The following is a 22,697-nucleotide window of genomic DNA, read 5'->3' as shown; positions in this document are numbered from 1 at the left end:
AAGGAAACGTTGGTTCAACAAATCATCCTAGAATTTGTTTATGCATTTAACAATATAAAGAATTTCTTTCTTTATTGTGCTATAATTAGTTTGAGCATTCTTAAAAATTCCAGAAGTAAATCTAACCAATTCCTCTTTGAAAGTGTTTTGGTTATACTGTTTTAAAATGCCACCATAGCCAATATTAGAAGTTTCTATTTCTACTATTTTTAGTCATTCTAGATTAGCAATAGCTAAACAAGGAAGTTGTTTTACTTTCAACTTGATTTTTTGGACAGCCTTAGTATGACGCTTTGTCCAAGGTGGAGGATTCTTTCTGAGTCTCTCGTATAAGGGGGCTAAATTCTGGGCTAATTCTTTATAATATCTCCTATATAATTGAGACTTCCTGTAAACCTTTGCAATTGAGTTTTCTCTCTTATTTCATCTGAAAATTTAGAAGCAAATTCTATGTTCTTGTCAATAAGGACAATTTTTCCTTGGTGAATATTATGACCTAAAAACCGGACATTTGTCTGGAATGATTTCATTTTAGGAGCAGAAACCACTAGACCATTTCTTTTAATAATATCTTTAAAAATTCTTAAATATTGTTTAATATGCTGGTCTATGTTCTGAGAGAAAATTAAAACATCATCGATGTAACAAATTGTAAATTCAGCATAAGGATAAAAAATATCATTCGTAATATTTTGAAACTCTGAAGGTGCATTCTTCAGACCAAAAAGCATTACATTCCATTAGTAACAACCAAATGGTACGGTAAAAGCTGTTTTGTAGCGATTAGATTCCTTAATTTGAATATGCCAATATCCTGATTTCAGATCAAATTTAGAAAAAATGACTGTTTTGTTTAGTCTATCTAATAAATCCTTTTTATTAGGGGTTAGATATTTAATCCACATTAATACCTCATTAAGAGGCTTATAGTTTATTACCAGTCTAGGAACACCTCTTTCCTTTTCAGCATTCTTGTTAACATAAAAAGTTGTGCAGCTCCAAGGAGAGTAACTTTTCCTAATCAATTGTTTTTTGTGCAAATTTTTTTCATTTTGACACATTGTTAGATACTCTTGTTTCATATGATAAGGCCTAGCCTTAGTAGGGATTTTACATTCATCAAAATCTTTTTCATAAGGTAATGAAACAATATATTTCTTTCTATCCCAAAAAGCAGTAGGGATATCAGTACAGATTTCCTTATTGAAATCTTTCTCTATTAGAGATAATTTTTTCCCTCATGAAAGACTTTTGTAAAGTTTCTTCAATACCCATAATTTGAATTTCTGTTTGAAAGAAATTTATTTGTTTATCCTTATTAGAAATTTTCCTCTTAATATCATTAATCTCTTTATAAGTAGGGGAAGAAATAAATCTCATGGCCATCGATATGGGTTGTTATCCCAGTAGTACTGATTTGCATAGGCATTAACATGCCTAAGAAAAGAGTGCCTAAGATTAAATGCTGCTGGAGATTTCTTATACAAAGAAAAGTTGTCTCCAAACAAGCACCTTGATTACAAACATAAACATTATTGAGCTTATATTTGATTATCATTTTAGAACCACTAGCATTAGTGAGACTTTGAGAAGTTTTCTCAAAATATTGGGTTGGAACTAAACCTTCTTGAATACAATTCATATCCGCACCACTATCAACTAGAGCAATAATATTACTGATAGTGTATTCTTTTTGAATAACTAAATTTATTCTTATATGCCATTTCTGGTAAACCACATCATTAATGATATTCAAATAATATGGATTATTTAATTACTTTTGGCCGCCAAGAATTGCGGTTGGCAGCAAAGAGTAATTTTGTGCAGCCAGAAGTAATTCTTTGCGGCCATGAGTAATTCTTTGCAGCCAATAGTAATTCTTCGCGGTCAGGAGTAATTCTACGCGGCCATTTTCACATCCTGGATTTTCAACATAATAATAATAGCATTCCCAATAAAAGTCTAACGCAATAATACATCTTAATACCCCAAAATGTTTCCCCTAATTTATCCGAGAGAAAAAGTTTAAGTTTAAAAGGAGACCTCGACTAAATTTCCAAAATAAGTCAAAGACGATAAGTTTAGCAATTACATGATTTCCAAAGTCAAAAGAGTTCAAATAAAGTTACAATTGCATCTTTTCAAAAGGGCGTATGCAAAAGATGCTAGAACAACTCCTCGATATCGGCTCTCTAAAGATATTATGTCAAATAAGCACTCCATGCACTCCAAAATCAATGCCCTTGCGGTGTACCTGAAAATGATGATAGGTTGAGCTACACTAGTCCAGTAGAGATTACTATGCTCAAACTATAAGCAAATGAGATGATCAATGCACCGAGAGGAACATAAGCAACAACAAGATTTCCATATGGTAGACAATAAGGACATGAACCGTGAAAGCCAACTCTATTCAACTACAAGTAATGTAATAACCTCCAAAGTTCATCATATGTGTTAAGTTATGTGTTTGGATCTCATTTTTGCGCATTCGGGACCCCGTGTGTCCTATGTTCATTCCGGCATCACACCCAATGGTTGATCCGTGGCTTTCTTGTGCTCTTCCGGGCATTCGGGACCCCGTGCGTCCCATTTTTCGGCATCACACCTTACAGTGGATCCGTGGCTTTCTTCGTATCGTTCCTTCGTAATCATTCAAGTTAACCATTTCTCAATCTTTAATAACCTCAAGTTCCACATTTATCAACTCAAGCACGATCATGTCAACATGCCGCATATGTTCTCTAAATCAATCTAAAGCAAGAACAACCAACGAACACCAAGTTCATTAAGTTCAACATGTTCTTATCTTCCAACGAGGATCAAAGAGATTCGAGAGATCAATGAACCATTCAAGATACCAACAAGCAAGTCTAGAAGTGATTCAAAGGTGCTTAGCGAGCGCTAAAAGTGATCGGGGTTCAAACGAGCATGAGAAGAGCAAAACATGTGAAAACAGTCCAGAATATCCCAAAATGAGGTATCGATACCTGGGCGACTGCTGGTCCAGAGAAGGCTGGGGTATCAATACCCCGGAATTTTTTGACGAATTCTCACTTCAAAAGGTAAAACCTCAACAACAACAACGAATCAAGGCATGATTCAAGCACACAATCAACTCATATACGCATAGAGAAAAGCAAGAAATCCCTAGCTCAATGAACAAAAACGAAGATCCAAGCCCAATCGATCGAGCCCTAGAACTTGAAATTTGAATTCCTCAAAGAATACTTCTTTCCGAGCTTCAACCAACGAACCCCGAGCTTAAAATCACATCTAGAGTGTGGAATGAAGGTTAAACTTTGTGGGTTTCGAGCCTTGAGTGAAGTTTTTCAAGAGAGAGAGTGAGAGTGAAAAGAGAGCCGAGAGAGAGGGGGAGGCGTCGGGAGAGAGAGAGAGAGAGATAGGAGATGGGAGATTTATCTCCTATAACACACACACACACCTTACATACTAGCATATATGTAAATTGCACAAACACTCCTTCAAATACAATCCTAACACATTAAACCCAATTCAAATTATTCAATAAATCACTCTTTTATTCCATATTCTAACATTAATCAAACTTTTAAAACAAATTTCGAAAAAATGCGGGTCTCTACAGCCATGAATAATTCATCGCGGTCAAAGAGTAATTCTTTGAGTCCAGGAGTAATTCTTTGCGGCCAAAAGTAATTCTTCACGGCAGAAGCAACTTTTTATGAACTTTTAATCTCAACCATTGGTTTTAATGGTTGAGATGGAGTGTCTTTTTGTGCCCCCAGAATGCTCATATATATTCTTCAAATTAGCACATAGAGGGAGAGAATCTAGAAAGTTTTAGTATTCTTTTCTCTTTTTATTTTTTTGAAAAATCATAGAGACATTAATGTACAGTTGTTAGGAGTAAATAAATCTACAAGGTAATTGTGTAATATGTGCAAATAGTGTGAGCATTTTACTGAAAGGAGGAGAATGAGCCTAAACTATTAGATCAAAGTAATCTTAACCGTTACGACAACTTATCTTTTGTTAATTATAGATGGACCTTACACCCTTGTATTATGTACTATAGATGAATAATGAAAATTTAATACTACGAGTCTTCCATTGAAGATAAAATGAATACAATTGCCAGAATATCTTACATTTTTTATAATCCAGTGTTGGAGCCAGCTTACGCTTATCTCGACTAATCTTGGGAACTGGAATATCTTATCTTTGAAGAGCGTCAAATTAAAGTCTTAATTTATCAATTAAATAAAAGAGCATCAACTTTAATTTGAATTGGAAATCTTTGAGATGTACATATTGTGAAATCACTAAACAAATTTTATCCTTTTTGGAAGGTGTGGAAGCTATATTTTAGATTTTAGCTTTAGATTCTACCGCAGATTTTAGATTTTGGTTGAAGTCGAGAAATTTGTTTGTTATAGTTGCGAGATTATGAGAATTTCATTTATTTCTTGAGAATTTGTGTTGCAGAATTTCAAAAGTTATCCAAACCCAATTTTAGAATTTTTATTTTTCAAGTTCTCAAAACTCTAAAAATTAGTTATGTAAAACTTTTGACAAACATATTTAATTGATTTTTAGAAGTTAGAATATAAAAATTTATTAAAATAATTTTTAGCAAACACCCACGTAATACATTACATTGTGAGATTCTCTTATAGGAGTAGTAGAGTATCTTGCTTTCCAAAACAAGATAAATAGGAGGAGAAAGATATTAGTAGAAGTTTCAAGATTATGAAAATTTCATATACATTGCAGAATTTTAAAAGCTATCCCATCCCAATTTTGGTGCGAAAATGCAAGCAAACACTATATATACGGGTGAGACCGAATTTTCATGTTCGGGAACCGGGAAAATTTTTCAATACCGAGCGGGTATCATGTGATGTTCGGTCGGCGCATCTGAGTCGTCAATTGCGTTTTTGAACAGCTTGAATTTGGAGAGAGAAAGTGTTGGGGTGAGAGAAGAAAAAGGGTTTCAATCCGAGTTGTCCAAAAATATATTAGACGACACGGATGTGCCAAGCGAACCGGGGCGTTAAATCTGTTACTAGTACTACTTCCGAATTGAAATTCCCCCTCACACAGAAAAATGTGGTAGGATTTACGGAGAATAATGTGGTGATTTTGTTGCACGGTTGTGGCCACCAGTCTCACGGTGGAACCTTTTTCCAGCGGGGTCCATCATATCTACATGGAGTGGAGGTGCAGCAACAACAGCTAAATTGTAAACTACCACAAGATTGAACCCTCTCTCTCTCTCTCTCTCTCGGATCCTAGCAATGGAGCTTCGTTTCCAACCAAACAGCATGACACGCATACCCTCCGCTCTTACCCAAGTTGGTTTGAAAGAGAAACAGTTTGTGGGTGGTCAAGTGATCAAGATTCCCAATTGTAAGGGGTACCCAAATGCCACAAAGCTCAAATTCTCTGGTTTCAGAGCTCAAACTTCAGGTACCGCAATGTCTTGTCTTCCCCACCCCCCCCCCCCCCCCCCCCCCCCCCCCCCATGCAATGTGTGAATCTCATTGAAATTTCTAAAACTAGAACAAAAGTTCAAGAAGAGTTGTTCTGATTAGCCGAGGATTTAGTTCTTTTTCCCAAATGTTCCAGGAATCAATGAAAAGATTAGTCTTTGTTTTTACAGAAAAGGGCTTTCAAAGATTAGTCTTTATATAGCTAAGCAGCATCATGCTACAAATGTTCCTGTATGTAATGCATGTCTGTGACTACGTGTTAGGCGCTACAAAATTTAGCTCAAAGGCTGTTGAAGCAGTTCCAAAGAATGCCAATTCAAAAGATGACAATCTTGTATTTGTTGCTGGTGCTACTGGAAAAGTTGGGTCACGGACCGTAAGGTTACATTCTATAGTTACTACCTTTACAATAAAGTGAACCTATAGAATGGCCTTGCAGTTTGTTTAATTCTTTTTGCTGAGGAGTCATTTCGCAGGGAGCTTTTGAAACTGGGTTTCAAAGTTAGAGCTGGTGTCCGAAGTGCTAAGAGGGCTGAATCTCTTTTGCAAGTAAGGAGTTTGGTTTATGATAAAGTGCATTGTTTTTGCACTGCAATGTTGAACTAAATTGTGTGTTTATATCTACAGAGTGTTCAGCAGATGAAGCTCGGTGATGAGGCTGGAAGTGATGGAACTAAACGTAAGAAAGTAAAGCTTTCAAAGCTCTTTTTTCCGATATTTTTACTGCGTCTTTTTCATCTCTGTGATAAAAATGAACTGTTTGGATCACTAACTATTATTTGTTGAGGTTTACTTGGATGGCAAATAACAGGATTTCTTTGGTCTTTAGCCCAGCTATAGAGAAGCTTGAAATTGTAGAGTGTGACTTGGAGAAGGATCCGATTGTGCCAGCATTAGGCAATGCTTCAGTCGTTATATGCTGCATTGGAGCCAGCGAGAAGGAGGTTTTTGATATCACTGGACCATACCGGATTGACTATCAGGCTACAAAAAACCTTGTCGACGCAGGTAAAAAACACTTAGAATTTGGGATATTTAAAATTGAAATGAGAGATAGAAGCTGTGAAAAGTATGGTTTCAACAAGTATCTCCTGTTTTTTTATTTATATTGTCTCAAGTAGTTTAAGGATTGTGGCTAGCCTGCTAATGGTTATTCTTATCAGCTCCCTAACATCTGTGATGTTGAGAACCAGTAGCTTAAATAAGCCATGATAGATGTTCGAAACGCCCGCTCATGACCTTGAACTTACGCCATTGTTTGGTTCATTGTATCGTATCTGACATGACATGCTGAGCTCAGGCTTGATCTATCAAGTGCTTATCCTCATAACTATCAGATTCATCACCACCATCATCTTCATACCCTTATTCAAATCTGGCTATATTCGTTTTTTTAAACTTCTTTCATTAGTGGAGACAGAAAGGGCATGAAATGTTGAATGATTTTACCTGAAAGGTTGAAATTTCCTTAATTTTGAATGGAGCAAGTTTTTGTTCTAGTTAGATCCACTATTCCAGAAATATAGCAATCCTTTTCAAATGTGCAGCAACTACTGCGAAAGTTAATCACTTCATTTTGCTTACATCTCTGGGAACAAAAAAGTTTGGATTTCCTGCAGCAATTTTGAAGTAAGTCACGAATCTTCTGGTTTGCAAGACATTTTTCTATTTGACAAATACAAATAACTTAGTTTCTAACAATAGAGTTTCCTATCCTTTTCTTCTGCTGCTAAAGCTTGTTTTGGGGAGTCCTGATTTGGAAAAGGAAGGCAGAAGAAGCACTTCTAGCCAGTGGTCTCCCTTACTCTGTGAGTTCTCATGATTCTGCATTAGACAAATTAACGAACACAGGGTTTTGGATGTATTGACCTAAAATACGGTCTTTTGTTGTTATCATGTTATACTGCAGATAGTGAGGCCCGGAGGGATGGAGCGACCTACTGATGCTTACAAGGAAACTCACAACATCAGTCTTTCAAACGAAGACACCTTATTTGGTGGTCAAGTGTCAAACCTTCAGGTTTTCTTCCAGTAAATCTGTTTTCTGAATATGTCAAGCCTTTTCTTCTGAAGCATGTGTATTTGATGCCCTATTAGTTTCACTACTCAAATTGCCATCGCATCCTCCTATGGGCCTTAGCCTTACAATATAGAGGATTGAAGGAATGAAAGAACAAATGATTCAACGAAATGAAATGCTACTTCAGCATTGGTCATATTTTCTAGTTGATCTGTCAGGGGATATTGGTAGATATGTATATGTTAGCGGTTGTACTCATCTGGTCTTTTCAACACTTCAACCAATAGTGAGTATCTGATTACGTTGGATTTGTAACTATAATCATGATGAATTACAATTTACTTGATCAGTGACTCAGATGTTAAAAGGTATTCGTCAAGTTGATATGCGCAATCTAGTTCGCCATTATAATAATGAGGGAAATCAAACACTGTCTTTTCTACCTTACACATTAAAGAGACTTGGAACCTAGCCATCAGAGAAAATCTTTTTGTGAATACATGCAGGTAGCGGAACTGATGGCCTTTATGGCCAAGAACCGTAGCCTTTCATACTGTAAGGTGGTTGAAGTAATTGCAGAAACAACTGCGCCATTGACTCCCATGGGGGAGCTACTTATGAAGATTCCATCTCAGCGTGTTGAAGTTAAACCACAGAAGGTATTTAGTGCTGTTGAAACTTTTGAGACGTTTACGAATAAAATATGAGTTTTGAGACTTTTGTTGAAGCTAATTGCCTAACATAACTTGACAAGAATATGCTTTGGGGTTTTATCAGGAACTTGATACTGCAGGTTTGCCTCAGTCTTCAGTTTCTAAGACTGTTGTATCCGAGCCTTCAAGCACTCCTGTTGAGAAAGAACCTGCCGCAGCGAAAGAAAAGGCAAAAATGTCGCTTTCTCCATATGTTATGTGAGCCATCTTATTCTAGTATGTCTGGGGCTAAATGCATGTCCGCCGACAAAATTAATTGTACCTCTGTTCATGCTTTCTTTTTCTTGGCCTGTCCCTTTTCCAAAGCTATGAGGATTTGAAGCCACCCACATCTCCTACTCCAACTCCCAGCACTTCTGCTGGCGCTGTTCAAGCAAACAAAGTGGAGCCCATTCCAGCAGCGTTGGAGTCTCCCCCTTCTGCGCAAATGAACATTCCAGAACCCCCAAGCACTGCAACTGAAAAAGTTCCTGTCCCGACAGAACTGAAGAAAGAAAGTCCTTTGTCCCCATATGCAAGGTAAGTTCATTTGTAAACCTTATCCTCTTTATCGGTGATTTGCTTGTCTTCTGTGTTCAACTCTCTCAACTGGATACATGAACTCCAACGTGATTCGTTTATGAAGCATTCAATCCATTAGTTGGATTAAGTGTTTAACAGATAGACATGCACAAATGCTGCAAGAAATTATCACACACACTCGTATCATTAATATTCATATTCGTAATTATTAGAGCCCATCTGGTGGAGTGAGAAACATTGATCACATTGAAGCCCTGTGGAAGCCTATCATTGCAGATGCTAATGGTAGCAATGAGGGCAGATATCATTTAGTTGAAATCATATGTCTTTTGCTAATAGTTTGTAATTTGTTTTTCTGCATTGATTTGTCAGTATCTTCTTTATTTCTTTTTCTGCATTGTACTAACTTCTGTTTTCTTGAACGTTGCGCCTCTAAAACAGTTGGCAGCTTAATAGCTATCGGAGAGAGAGAGAGAGAGAGAGAGAGAGAGAGAGAGAGAGAGAGAGAGAGAGAGAGAGAGAGAGAGAGAGAGAGAGAGAGAATGTCCATCACAAGTTAACTGGATTTGTAAGAGAAGCACCTAAACAATGACGAAATAGCTTAGAACGAGGGATTTGAGCTCCAAATGTAACATAAAATGTGTTTTTATCCATGTTGGCTATAGAGATTTTTATAATGTTCTCCTTTCTACCCACTTTTCATGACATAAAGCTAAATATGCTCATAGGTGCATTCCATTATCTTATAGTACTTTAAAAACCCTATTTATCCGGCATATAGTAATTCTTGATCCAATTTAAAATGAGGGAGTTGCAAGCGTTTTACAGAAATGAATTATTTTTTGACCCACTGAGGGTAAAATGGTCACCTCTTTTTATGTATAATTCATTTTGGGTCCCCCACAACTTGAATTAGAAAGTAGATTGAACAAGCTTTTTAATTGTCCAAACCATGCGCAAATCAGATTTTGGGTTCCGTGTCAAGCCCACAAAGTTTCGCTTCTTGTTAAATTGTATGGATGCGCCCTGGCGCGATGGAGTGCGCTTGAGGCGCATCAGCATGCGCCCGAGGCTCAAGTTTCACTTCTTGTTAAATTGTAAAGATGCGCCCGAGCGCAATGGAGTGCGCCTCAGGCGCAAGTTGCAATTGCTGCTAAATTGTAAGGATGTGCCCGGGCGCAATGGAGTGCGCCTGAGGAGCATCAGCATGGGCCTGAGGCGCATTGAAGGTGCTTAACAAGTCAAATTTTGCACGCTTGTCCCGGACACGCTGAAACTCCAATTTGCGCGTGGTTTAGACTGTTAAAAGCTTGTTCAATCTACTTTCTAACTGAAGTAATTTTGATCCAAAATCATTTGTATGTTAAAGGAAATGACCATTTTACCCTTAAAGGTCGAAAAACAAATTATTTCGGTATAACCCTTGTATCCTCCTCATTTTAAATAGGCTCAAGGCCAATTGTATATCGATAAATAGGTTTTTCAAAGTACTAAAATATGATGAAAACGAACAATGAAGTTAGTGAAGTTTTATTTATGAAAAGCTGGTTTGTAGTTTGTCTTCAAATGTACTAGTAGCATTCTCTTACTACTTGGCAAAATACAAGCAGTCTCAAAGTCAGTTTGATACTTCTTCTCATTTCATTTCATAACTTTCCCTGTGCCATTATGTGCTTTTACATCCTCAGATACGATGACCTAAGGCCTCCTACATCACCATCTCCAAATGCATCCTCCGGGTCAATCCCCCCACCATTGTCTACAGTGGTGAACAATGTGGCTCAAGCTCTCCCTGCAGAAAAGCCGGTGGATGAACAGAGTCATGCTGTAACAATACCAAGGCCACTCTCACCTTTTGCCATGTAAGTAATTTGTAGTTGTTGCCTTACAATAAGTCCCGTTTGGGTAGAAGGGTAGTTATAGTGACTGAACCGTGAAGGGAAAAGAAGAGATAAGGAAGGATGAAGTAGAATCTCTTACCTTTTACGAGTTTAACATCCAAACACTACTTATTGAGACAAAGATCAATAGGGAGCTCCAGTAGTTTACCTTATTCTAAGTAGTAAACATGGACTTACACCGATTCGTTGAACAGGTACGAGGACTTAAAGCCTCCAACTTCTCCATGTCCTACACCAAGGAAGTTGTAGAAAAAGTTACTGCCATCCGATTTCTTATTCAAAATTTCCTCGAGGACTTTCATTGAAGGACCTGCACGGACTATTTACTTGTGATTCATAAGAGGCAAAGAATTGAAATCGCAGGAGTACTTTTCGGTATTTTTGGGTACCTTATCGTCTCTTTATAGTTGCTTAATATTACTCATTTTCATTATGTTGGCCTGCTGTAAACCAATAACACTGTGATATTGAAGAATAATATCATCTCTCTCTCTCTCTCTCTCTCTCTCTCTCTCTCTCTCTCTCTCTCTCTCTCTCTCTCTCGGATAATTTGCGCTCCTTATGCAGGGCCAGCATAGATTCTGTGTGCTTCTTTCTTACATCCGTTTTTCTTTCAATGAGTGTAAACATGTATGCTGATAATTTGCGCTCCTTATGCAATGGAGTGCGCTTGAGGCGCATCAAAATGCGCCCGAGCGCAATGGAGTGTGCCTGAGGCGCAAGTTTCACTTGTTGTTAGTTTGTAAGGATGCGCCCGGGCGCAATGGAGTGCGCCTGAGGCGCAAGTTGCACTTGTTAAATTGTAAAGCTGCGCTTGAGCGCAATGGAGTGCGCCTGAGCGCAATGGTTTCACTTGTTAAATTGTAAGGATGCGCCCGGGCGCAACGGAGTGCGCCTGAGGAGCATCAGAATGCGCCCGAGGCGCAAGTTTCACTTGTCAAATTGTAAAGATGCGCCTGAGCTCAATGGTTTCACTCCTTAAATTGTAAGGATGTGCTGCCCGGCGCAATGGAGTGCGCTTGAGGCTCATCAAAATGCGCCCGAGGCGCAAGTTTCACTTGTTAAATTGTAAAGATGCGCCTGAGCGCAATGGTTTCACTTGTTAAATTGTAAGGATGCGCCCGGGCACAATGGAGTGCGCCCGAGGAGCATCAGCATGCGCCTGAGGCGCATTGAAGGTGCTTAACAAGTCAAATTTTGCACGCTTGTCCTGGACAAGCTGAAACTCCAATTTGCGCGTGGTTTAGATTGTTAAAAAGTTTGTTCAATCTACTTTCTAACTGAAGTAGTTTTGATCCAAAATCATTTGTATGTTAAACGAAATGACCATTTTACCCTTAGAGGTCGAAAAATAAATTATTTCGGTAAAACCCTTGTATCCTCCTCATTTTAAATCGGCTCAAGGCCAATTGTATATCGATAAATAGGTTTTTCAAAGTACTAAAATATGATGAAAACGAACAATGAAGTTAGTGAAGTTTCTTTTATGAAAAGTTGGTTTGTAGTTTGTATTCAAATGTACTAGTAGCATTCCCTTACTACATGGCAAAATACAAGCATTCTCAAAGTCAGTTTGATACGTCTTCTCATTTCATTTCGTAACTTTCCCTGTACTGTGATGTGCTTTTACGTCCTCAGATACGATGACCTAAGGCCCCCTACATCATCATCTCCAAATGCACCCTCCGGGTCAATCCCGCCACCATTGTCTACAGTGGTGAACAACATAGCTCAAGCTCTACCTGCAGAAAAGCTAGTGGAGGAACAGCGTCACGATGTAACAAAACCAAGGCCACTTTCACCTTTTGCCATGTAAGTAATTTGTAGTTGTGGCCTTACGATAAGTCCCGTTTGGGTAGAAGGGTAGTTATAGAGAGTGAACTGTGTGAGGGAAAAGAAGAGACAAGGAAGGACGAAGTAGAATCTCTTACCTTTTACGAGTCTAACATCCAAACGCTACTTAATGAGACAAAGTTCAATAGGCAGCTTCAGTAGTTTGCCTTATTTTAAGTACTAAACATAGACTTGCACCGATTTGTTGAACAGGTACGAGGACTTAAAGCCTCCAACTTCTCCATGTCCAACACCAAGGATGTTGTAGAAAAAGTTACTGCCAACCAATTTCTTATTCAAAATTTCCTCGAGGACTTGCTCGTTGAAGGACCTGCATGGACTATTTACTTGTGATTCATAAGAGGCAAAGAATTGAAATCGCAGGAGTACTTTTCGGTATTTTTGGGTACCTTATCGTCGCTTTATAGTTGCTTAATATTACTCCATTTTGATTATGTTGACCTGCTGTAAACCAACAACACTATGATACTGAAGTATAATATCATCTCTCTCTCTCTCTCGGATAATTTGCGCTCCTTAAGCAGGGGCAGCATAGATTCTGTGTGCTTCTATCTCACACCGTTTTTCTTTCAAAGAGTGTAAACATGTATGCTGATGAATGGCTGCACACAAGTGAATCAAAAAGTACTAATCTGACGAAAATGCGTATAGAAAAGCACAGTTAATCTCTGTCGCCTCTCAATTCCTCTCTCTTTTGTTCTTATTTTTAACAAAGCCTTGTGGTGTCAGTATTCTAACAAGAACAAGGAAGCAATGAGGAGAAAACGGAGAGAGATACGTATGCCGGAGTTCAATTTTGATTATCTGTACTATCTAAGCTCGGTCCGGATGTACCCCCAATGATAATGATGTTAACGACGCCAAAATAAGCTCTTTAATTGATATCGACTTCAAGGATATAAATAATTCCCTTTGTTATCACCTTTCCTACCCATTGACCGTTCATCGGGAAGTGAAGTTTACCATGGTAGGATCGCGATTTTAATAGGACTGAGGGCCTCTAAGCAATCTTTATACAATTAGTTTGCAAAGAAATGACTTTTCAAAATAGTTATCTTGAATTACTTCTGCAAGGAAAAAAAAAATTGGCCACTGGAAAGATCTTTAATGTTATTTTAAACCTATTTCCTTGGGGTTTGGACTTCAAATGGAGGTAGGCTAAGTTCGGTAAATGAACCGAGCAGCTCGCGAGCTCGGCTCGGCTCGACTCGTTCAGTAAACGAGCCGAGTTCAAGCTTGAGTTTTCAACTCATTTAGTAAACGAGCCGAGTGGAGCTTGGCTCGTTCGACAAAAGCTTGGCTCAATTAAAGAGACTCGTTTAGTAAATGACTAAGCTCGGCTCGTTAAGGCTCGATCTCAAGTTTTTGACTCGTTTAGTAAACGAGTCGAGCTCAAACTCGACAAAACTCGGCTCGGCTTGGCTCGTTCGGCTTGTTTGCAACCGCCCTCGTCAGTCACCATACTATGCATAAGTTTATCATGACAGCTCTCATTTTTTCCAACATGCTCTTCAGGTTTTCTGTTGTCTATCACGTGCATGCTTCTGTAGTTCTATGCATTTGAGGAATGCAGTAAACTTCTTAGTAGCTGGACTCAATGCCGCTGCTGCTATAGCCATTGCAATGACTACTATCAAACGCCATAGTCTCATATGAGAAGATAATTAGTGATTTTTAAACCAATTTTGCATACTTCTGTATCTTAGCAAGTCTAAAAGGCTTATGCCAAGGCTTTATTCGCTCTACGTAAATCACACAGACCACAATAGAAGAAATGTAGGATGGAGCCTCTGGAATCATGGTTTGCTTTGAATAGCTAACATAGCCCACCCTCTCCTATAAATCTATTACCATGCTGCTGCTGTATGGTGGTAAACACTTCTATTCAAAGCAAGTGAAAATGTGAACATGGTTCTTCGCAACATTTAGTACTAGTTGCTAAGATGAAAAAATTGCAGATCTAATGTGTTCACTTAAATGATCAGTATTTTTGGCAATAAAGCTTAGAATGTGATATCCAAACAGTTAGACATAGAACTCCCTGTGCACATTGACAGAAAGCTAGTATTGAAATGTCATTCTTTTTAAGGGCATAATTATATCTGTGGCGGAGCATAAATGTGACTCTTCTAATCTTTTTATACTGATACCAGATCTCTTCATTATTTTGTTTGTGATGTTCTTCACCAGCTCGTTTTCGCAATGTCCCTCTATGTCTTTTGCTAATAGTTTGTAATTTGTTTTTCTGCATTGATCTGTCAGTATCTTCTCTATTTCTTTTTCTGCATTGTACTAACTTCTGTTTTCTTGAACGTTGCGCCTCTAAAACAGTTGGCAGCTTAATAGCTAGAGAGAGAGAGAGAGAATGTCGATCACAAGTTAATTGGATTTGTAAGGGAAGCATCTAAACAATGACGAAATAGCTTAGAACGAGGGATTTGAGCTCCAAATGTAACATAAATTGTGTTTTAGCCATATTTTTTTTTGAGGGAGGGCAAGAGGGTAAGTGTTTTACCCATATTGGCTATAGAGATTTTTATAATGTTCTCCTTTCTACCCACTTTTCATGACCTAAAGCTAAATATGCTCATAGGTGCATTCCATTATCTTATAGTACTTTAAAAATCCTATTTATCGGCATATAGTAATTCTTGATCCAATTTAAAAAGAGGGAGTTGCGAGCGTTTTACCGAAATGAATTAATTTTTGACCCACTGGGGGTAAAATGGTCACCTCTTTTTATGTATAATTCATTTTGGATCCCCTCACTACTTGGGTTAGAAAGTAGATTGAACAAGCTTTTTAATTGTCCAAACCATGCGCAAATCGGATTTTGGGTTGTCCGTGTCAAGCCCACAAAGTTTCACTTCATGTTAAATTGTAAGAATGTGCCAGGGTGCAATGGAGTGCGCTTGAGGCGCATCAAAATGCGCCCGAGCGCAATGGAGTGCGCCTGAGGCGCAAGTTTCACTTGTTGTTAGTATGTAAGGATGCGCCCGGGCGCAATGGAGTGCGCCTGAGGAGCAACAAAATGCGCCCGAGGCGCAAGTTTCACTTGTTAAATTGTAAAGATGCGCCAGAGCGCAATGGTTTCACTTGTTAAATTGTAAGGATGTGCCCGGGCACAATGGAGTGCGCCTGAAGAGCATCAAAATGCGCCCGAGGTGCAAGTTTCACTTGTTAAATGGTAAAGATGCGCCTGAGCACAATGGAGTGCACCTGAGCGCAGTGGTTTCACTTGTCAAATTGTAAGGATGCGCCCGGGCGCAATGGAGTGCGCCTGAGGAGCATCAGCATGCGCCTGAGGCGCATTAAAGGTGCTTAACAAGTCAAATTTTGCACGCTTGTCTCGGACACGCTGAAACTCCAATTTGCACGTGGTTTAGATTGTTAAAAAGCTTGTTTAATCTACTTTCTAACTGAAGTAGTTTTGATCCAAAATCATTTGTACGCTAAAGGAAATGACCATTTTACCCTTAAAGGTTGAAAAACAAATTATTTTGGTAAAACGCTCGTATCCTCCTCATTTTAAATCGGCTCAAGGCCAATTGTATATCGATAAATAGGTTTTTCAAAGTACTAAAATATGATGAAAACGAACAATGAAGTTAGTGAAGTTTCATTTATGAAAAGCTGGTTTGTAGTTTGTATTCAAATGTACTAGTAGCATTCCCTTACTACTTGGCAAAATACAAGCATTCTCAAAGTCAGTTTGATACTTCTTCTCATTTCATTTCGTAACTTTCCCTGTGCTGTTATGTTCTTTTACGTCCTCAGATACGATGACCTAAGGCCTCCTACATCACCATCTCCAAATGCACCATCCCGCCACCATTGTCTACAGTGGCGAACAATGTAGCTCAAGCTCTACCTGCAGAAAAGCTAGTGGAGGAACAGTGTCAATATGTAACAAAACCAAGGCCACTTTCACCTTTTGCCATTTAAGTAATTTGTAGTTGTGGCCTTATGATAAGTCCCGTTTGGGTAGAAGGGTAGTTTATAGAGAGTGAACTGTGTGAGGGAAAAGAAGAGACAAGGAAGGACGAAGTAGAATCTCTTACCTTTTACGAGTCTAACATCCAAACGCTACTTAATGAGACAAAGTTCAATAGGCAGCTTCAGTAGTTTGCCTTATTTTAAGTACTAAACATAGACTTGCACCGATTCGTTGAACAGGTACGAGGACCTAAAGCCTCCAACTTCTCCATGTCCAACACCAAGGAAGTTGTAGAAAAAGTTACTGCCCACCGATTTCTCATTCAAAATTTCCTCGAGGACCTGCTCATTGAAGGACCTGCACGGACTATTTACTTGTGATTCATAAGAGGCAAAGAATTGAAATCGCAGGAGTACTTTTCGGTATTTTTGGGTACCTTATCGTCTCTTTATAGTTGCTTAATATTACTCCATTTTGATTATGTTGACCTGCTGTAAACCAACAACACTATGATACTGAAGTATAATATCATCTCTCTCTCTAGGATAATTTGCGCTCCTTAAGCAGGGGCAGCATAGATTCTGTGTGCTTCTTTCTTACATCCGTTTTTTCTTTCAAAGAGTGTAAACATGTATGCTGATGAATGGCTGCACACAAGTGAATCAAAAAGTACTTATCTGACAAAAATGCGTTTTGAAAACCACAATTGATATCTATCGCCTCTCAATTCCCTTCTTTTTTTTGCCATTTTTGACAGCAGCTTATGGTGTCATTATTCTAACAAGAACAAGAAAACGGAGAGAAATGCCGGAGTCTAGGCACTACAATTTTGTTTATCCGTATTATCTAGGCTCGCCCCAGATGTATCCCCAATGATAATAACGTTAACGACGCCAAATTAAGCTCTTTAATCAATATCGCCGTTATCACCTTCTCTACTCTACCCGTTGACCGTTCATCGGGAAGTTTACCATGCTAGGATCGCGATTTTAATAGGATCGAGGGCCTCTAAGCAATTTTTATAAAATTAGTTTGCAAAGAAATGACTTTTCAAAATAGTTATCTTGAATTACTTTTGCAAGGAAATTTTTTTTTGGCCACTGTAAAGATCTTTAATGTTATATTTTGAACGTATTTCCTTGCGGTTTGGACTTCAAATGGAGGTAGGCTAAGGGCAGTAAATGAATCGAGCAGCTCGCGAGCTCGACTCGGCTAGGCTCGTTAACGTTCTGCTTTGCTCGACTCGTTTAGTAAACGAGCCGAGCTTGAGCTCAAATTTTCGACTTGTTTAGTGAACGAGCCGTGGAGCGCTCGTTCGACAAAAGTTCGGCTCGTTAAGGGGGCTCAGCTCGATTAAATAGGGTCGTTTAGTAAATGTCTAAGCTCAGCTCGTCAAGGCTCGAACTCAAATTTTTGATTCGTTTAGTAAACGAGTTGAGCTCGAACTCGATAAAGCTCGGCTCGTTTACAGCCGCCCATTAAGGCAAAAGGCCACTTTTGAAAGGCCACTTTCTTACTCCAAAGCACAACGTTATGGGCGCAAACTTTAACACTCTTGGCCGCAATTTTTTACCTCTTATAACCCCGTGGACGCAAACTTTTAACATTGTGGCCGGATACTTTTTCTGGAGGGGCGCAAAGTAAAAACTAGCGATAGTTCAGTCGGGTAATTTGCAACTGTTACATTTTGCCCGTGTCTGAAATAAACGACTTCTTCGGCACTGGTTTAGGGTTTTGTCTGTGGAAGAACCAAGAAGACGACGGACGAACTCAACGACTGTCGATAAATGGACGGAGACAGCCAAATTGCGACGGAATCGCAGACAACATTCTCCATCGAACCGTCTACGGCGTTAGCATACCTCGATCCTCATTACTGGTAAACCCTTGCCTCCTTACCCTTTGTTCTTCACTAAAATTTACTACCTTGCAACTGATTACTAAGTTTCAGGCCTTCGCTTTTTCCTAATTTCTCTTTTTTTTGCCTTCGTAATTTTGCTTATTCTTGTTCTATTTCAGGGATCAGAGGTTCGCTCATGAGGAGCATTACGAATGGTTCAAAGAGTATTCACATTTCCGGCATCTCATCCAACAGCACGTTGAACCGAATTCCTCTGTATAATGCTTCTCTCTTTTCTCTCTCTTCTACATATATTGGCAATCAGGCACACGCAAATCGTACTATGCAAAAAGAGCTCGTTTGGTAAACGAGCCGAGCTTAACACTCCAAAGCTCGGCTCGGCTCGGCTCGAAAAAGTAGGCTCGATTCGTCTAGAAAGACTCAATTTAGTAACTGAATCGGGCTCGGCTCGTTAATAGCTGAGCTCGAGCTCGAACACAACAAAGCTCGGCTCGGCTCGTTTGCAGCCCTAAGCTGAAGAGGGAAAGGGGAAAATCTTTGGTAACTGATTTTCACACTCCACTTTTTTTTTATTACCGCTCTCCCTTTTTTGTTCTCTTGTGACGTGAATTTACAAAATTAACTGTTTATTTGTATATTCTTTCACCCTTGGAAGGACAACAATGTAAATTCATAGCACAGGAAGACAAAAAAGAGAGTGTGGTTATAAAAAATGGGAGTGTGAAAATTACTATAGCTTCAATTGAGCCTAATGAGATCTGATTTGTGAAAGCATGAAAGAGGGGAGAAGAAAGCAGCTTTTTATATCCTTGGCAGTTTTTTTAAGCAGTTAAAGTGGTAGTTTCGGAAATGGAAATATGAGCCAGCCTCACTCTCACGTTCACATCATAAAGTGGTGTTCCCTTTGTAGTAGCAATAGATAGATAAAGATATGCATAGAGTTCATGCACATTTTAGAAAAGGGTGGTGCTAATGCCAAAATTATTTTTGTTAATGTCAAAACTTTTGTGCATAAAGAGCTTGTATCATGTGCAAAGTACAAGACTCTTATGCACAACAGTTTTAGCATTAACAAAAGCAGTTTTGGCATCATCATTGCCCGAAGAAAATTGTAAATTTGTTTATTGATGTAAGATGTTTTCATTTTGTGTTTTGTTTTGTTTTTTTTTTTGTTTTTTTGCAGGTATTGGAGGTGGGGTGTGGAAACTCGCAGTTGTGTGAAGAACTGTACAAGGATGGAATTACAGAAATAACGTGCATTGATTTGTCTGCAGTTGCTGTGGAGAAGATGCAGAAAAGGTTACAATCCAAGGGATACAAAGGTTTGTAGCTTGACTATGGTGGGGAAGTCACTACCCTGTTGCTATGTTGATACTATGAGACTAAAACTAAGATTGAGCCGTTAATGGCTTAGTTTGAGTCAATCTTGATTAAACGAATGCTGGATAAGAATCCAATTATTCGTATGATTTGAAATTTTGATGTTGCGACTGATTGTGATGTTTTCATTTTGAAGTTCGGTTTAACCTAGCCATTAAGCACATTATTCTTCAATTCAGTCATTTTGTACGTGTGAACCAGTGATTACTCATCAATCATGGGAAATAGTTGAGCCTGGATCATTCTCTCGGTAACCAGTAAGACTAAATATGTGATTAAGTCTAGGCTCTACTTTATAAAAGCATGCCAAATTGTAAATAGTTTGACCTATCATGTTGAATGCATATACAACCACTGTAGAAGCTGAGGAATTCTGGTAATTCTTGCAACGAACAGTGAATTTTTGAACTGGGTGATCTAAAAACAGATTTGTCATTTCTGTATATTTATGCAATGCAGAAGTCTTTGCTGGTTTTTTCTTAAATGAGCTGAGTCAAGTTTCGTTTGGGAAGAGCGACGCCAGTAATTGACAGTATCGTGCTTTGTATGTTTATGCTAGTAGCATCTAGTAACTGGTAAGGTTGTTTTTGAAAAACGATAATTGGTCGTCGTGTTTTGAAACATGAGTATAGTGATGGTATTGTGGTAAACAAATCGTATGCTGTAATATGAGAGGATTGTTCGCAATTTGTTTGTTCATTTTTTGGGGTTGCCTTTGTCACCAGAAATAAAAGTGCTGGAAGCTGATATGCTAGACCTTCCATTTGGCAATGAGTGTTTTGATGTGGTTATCGAGAAAGGAACTATGGTAAGCTATTGAGTATGACCCTACCCAATGTAGTCATTTTATTTATGGTGTTATTCTTGTCTGCTAAACTTGGCCTATGTATCTCTGTCATGCTTATTGCTTAGTCTTTTGCCTTTAATGAGATGAAGATGCATGTAATTTTAAATTGAAGGATGTATTGTTCTTGGACAGTGGTGACCCCTGGAATCCACAGCCTGCAACAGTAAGCAAGGCAATGGCCATGCTTCGAGGTGTTCATAGGGTTCTTAAACCAGATGGCATTTTCATCTCAATCACTTTTGGCCAGGTAAAACACAATTAACTTTAAGGGCCCTCTTTGTCGCTTGTATAAGTTTCTACTTCTGTATTTTCATCAGTTGCAATGTTCGTGTCCCACAGCCACACTTCAGGCGCCCTTTATTTACTGCGCCAGAATTCACCTGGTCTGTGGAGTGGAATACTTTTGGAGACGGATTTCATTATTTCTTTTACATCTTGAGAAAGGTTAGTCCTGTTCACCTCAAAAACATGATGGTTGATGTTTGTATTTCCAGTAGACTGTTGTTATGTGAATCTTCTTCTTCAAATGAACTTGCAAGTGCACCCATTTTTCCCTCTTACGGTACTTGTGATTAACCGAGGCAAAATTTACAGGGACGGAGATCATCAGAGAGTAATGGACTTACGAAGAAGTTTGAGATGCCCTCTGTTTCTCTTTTTCACGATGAATTAGAAACAGAAGATTATCTTTTCCGGACCAACCTTGATGAAGTGGAAGACTAATCTAAACTGATTGCAACTTTTTGCTTTTGCTCTGCTGTAATCCTGGTTTCATTCCATTTTCATTGCAGACCATGGCTGTTAAATGTTGTAATACCATAGCTCTGAACGTGATAGCGGTTCTGCTCGACATGCTCGAATTCGATTCCCTGACGGGTCACTGAAGTAGGAAGCATTTGCTTATTAGAAAAATTTGTCTGGTACGAAGTTGATCTGTGCTTCCTACCATGTTTGACAGAAGGGCTTTTCGTTGTGTATAATAATGTAATCTGTTTCTAAGTTTGTCTTGTCCAATGCAATTGTTTTTTGTTTTATTTTGTGAGTTGGACCATGGACTTTGACTTCTGAAGATGGTGAAGGCCATAGTGTGGTCCTAATATGGCAGCATCTACTTCCTGGAATTGCTCAAGAATTACTAGTATAGTATTATTAGGTGCAGTCTGGTCCTTCCAATAATAGTTTATTAAACTTTGTGGTGGGTAAATGTGACCCTGCTGGAGTATTTCTTTCCAAATTGACAAGAAAGAGGAGAAAGTGTGAAAAGGAAGAATTTCCAGAGATACGAGAGAAATCTGAATGCAAATGAGCCGCCCTCTTCTCTTCTCGTAAAGCTTAACGAGTTTTAAAAATGTATTTAAATTTGCTGTTTTGTAGTCAACCCGAGTTGAGTAGTATATGCTAATTGAGACGAGTAAGGAGTTATTTCCAAGAAAGAAGTAGTAGTTTTTAAAATATGTTCGGAATTGAGTTGATCTCTCTCTCTCTCTCTCTCTAACAAGTTGATATTGGATTGGATGAGTTTTTAACAATTCCAACAAGTGGACTTGAACAACTTGGCTCATTCGACAACTTGAATAGATAATCCACTAGGATGATAGGAGGAGGAGTGGAGAGATTTCTATAAGTAAAACTCAAGTGATTTACCACAGGGGAAAAACTACTTTAAAGTGTTTGGAGAAGATCAAACAAAGGGCTCTTGCAACATCCGCGAACAATCGTCGTGTTTTTTTTTTAATGGGTTTTTCGATTCTCACAGTTGTTCTTTTAACACCTCCAGTGGTGCCAAATCGTCATCCGTTTCTTGATTTATTCGATAATAAAGTTGGCTATCTCTGAGGCATCGATTGTACAAGTTTGTGAATAACTTTGGACGAGTGGAATGAGGAAGAGCGGCTCGATCGAAAAAAAAAAAAAAAAGAGAGACGTGGAGGGGGAAAAACTAGTACTTCGTATAAAGTGTTTGTGGAAGACCGAACAACCGTACTTTTGCCCATCTCTACTTATTATCTAGTACTTTATTATAGGCCCAACTCTACTTATTATCTAGTACTACTTATTATGGGAGCTCCGTCATATAATCGAACAAGGAAACCATGTACTGGTTTGATCATTCCACCAAATAAGGAAAAGAAAATGAGCACCTTACCTTACATTTACGAGAAAAAATCCAAACCAAACCCAAACTCAT

At 38.6% G+C, this 22,697-nt stretch overlaps 4 protein-coding genes across 7 annotated transcripts in view; 3 read left to right on the top strand and 1 right to left on the bottom strand.

Moving 5' to 3' along the window:
• Nucleotides 1–3,765, bottom strand: part of LOC131307886 (4-hydroxy-3-methylbut-2-enyl diphosphate reductase, chloroplastic-like) — a 41,582-nt gene extending 37,817 nt beyond the window's left edge. The window contains exon 1 of the mRNA XM_058334616.1: nt 3,752–3,765. The gene's annotated coding sequence lies outside the window, so the exon portion shown is untranslated. The remainder of the gene's footprint in view (nt 1–3,751) is intronic.
• A 1,398-nt stretch (nt 3,766–5,163) lies between these two features.
• Nucleotides 5,164–16,358, top strand: LOC131308183 (protein TIC 62, chloroplastic-like). Of its 4 annotated transcripts, none has more exons than XM_058335016.1 (13): nt 5,164–5,451; nt 5,738–5,855; nt 5,951–6,023; nt 6,102–6,153; nt 6,309–6,482; nt 7,022–7,103; nt 7,210–7,282; nt 7,384–7,494; nt 8,001–8,153; nt 8,272–8,405; nt 8,514–8,726; nt 10,433–10,591; nt 10,825–11,131. In XM_058335016.1, the coding sequence occupies exons 1-13, from the start codon at nt 5,280–5,282 to the stop codon at nt 10,877–10,879; spliced, it is 1,569 nt and encodes a 522-aa protein (XP_058190999.1). In that variant the 5' UTR covers nt 5,164–5,279; the 3' UTR covers nt 10,880–11,131. The 4 variants fall into 4 exon arrangements, with proteins under 4 accessions (XP_058190999.1, XP_058191000.1, XP_058190998.1 ...); XM_058335015.1 differs by having other exon boundaries at nt 5,167–5,451; nt 10,418–10,591; XM_058335017.1 differs by lacking the exons at nt 10,433–10,591; nt 10,825–11,131 and adding an exon at nt 16,262–16,358 and having other exon boundaries at nt 5,165–5,451.
• On the top strand, nt 12,063–13,005 carry LOC131308184 (protein TIC 62, chloroplastic-like). Its single transcript, XM_058335019.1, has 3 exons — nt 12,063–12,148; nt 12,269–12,442; nt 12,677–13,005. The coding sequence occupies exons 1-3, from the start codon at nt 12,078–12,080 to the stop codon at nt 12,729–12,731; spliced, it is 300 nt and encodes a 99-aa protein (XP_058191002.1). The 5' UTR covers nt 12,063–12,077; the 3' UTR covers nt 12,732–13,005.
• Nucleotides 16,359–16,636: 278 nt separating the features above from the next.
• LOC131308462 (uncharacterized) lies at nt 16,637–21,611 on the top strand. Its single transcript, XM_058335401.1, has 8 exons — nt 16,637–16,843; nt 18,152–18,300; nt 18,441–18,537; nt 19,466–19,604; nt 20,388–20,470; nt 20,622–20,756; nt 20,849–20,953; nt 21,104–21,611. The coding sequence occupies exons 2-8, from the start codon at nt 18,209–18,211 to the stop codon at nt 21,230–21,232; spliced, it is 780 nt and encodes a 259-aa protein (XP_058191384.1). The 5' UTR covers nt 16,637–16,843; nt 18,152–18,208; the 3' UTR covers nt 21,233–21,611.
• Nucleotides 21,612–22,697: the final 1,086 nt, after the last annotated feature.

This window comes from Rhododendron vialii, chromosome 11a (assembly GCF_030253575.1).
Source record: "Rhododendron vialii isolate Sample 1 chromosome 11a, ASM3025357v1".
Taxonomy (NCBI): Eukaryota; Viridiplantae; Streptophyta; class Magnoliopsida; order Ericales; family Ericaceae; genus Rhododendron; species Rhododendron vialii.
Note: the sequence above shows the minus strand (reverse complement) of the source record. Positions and strands in the feature narration are given on the sequence as shown.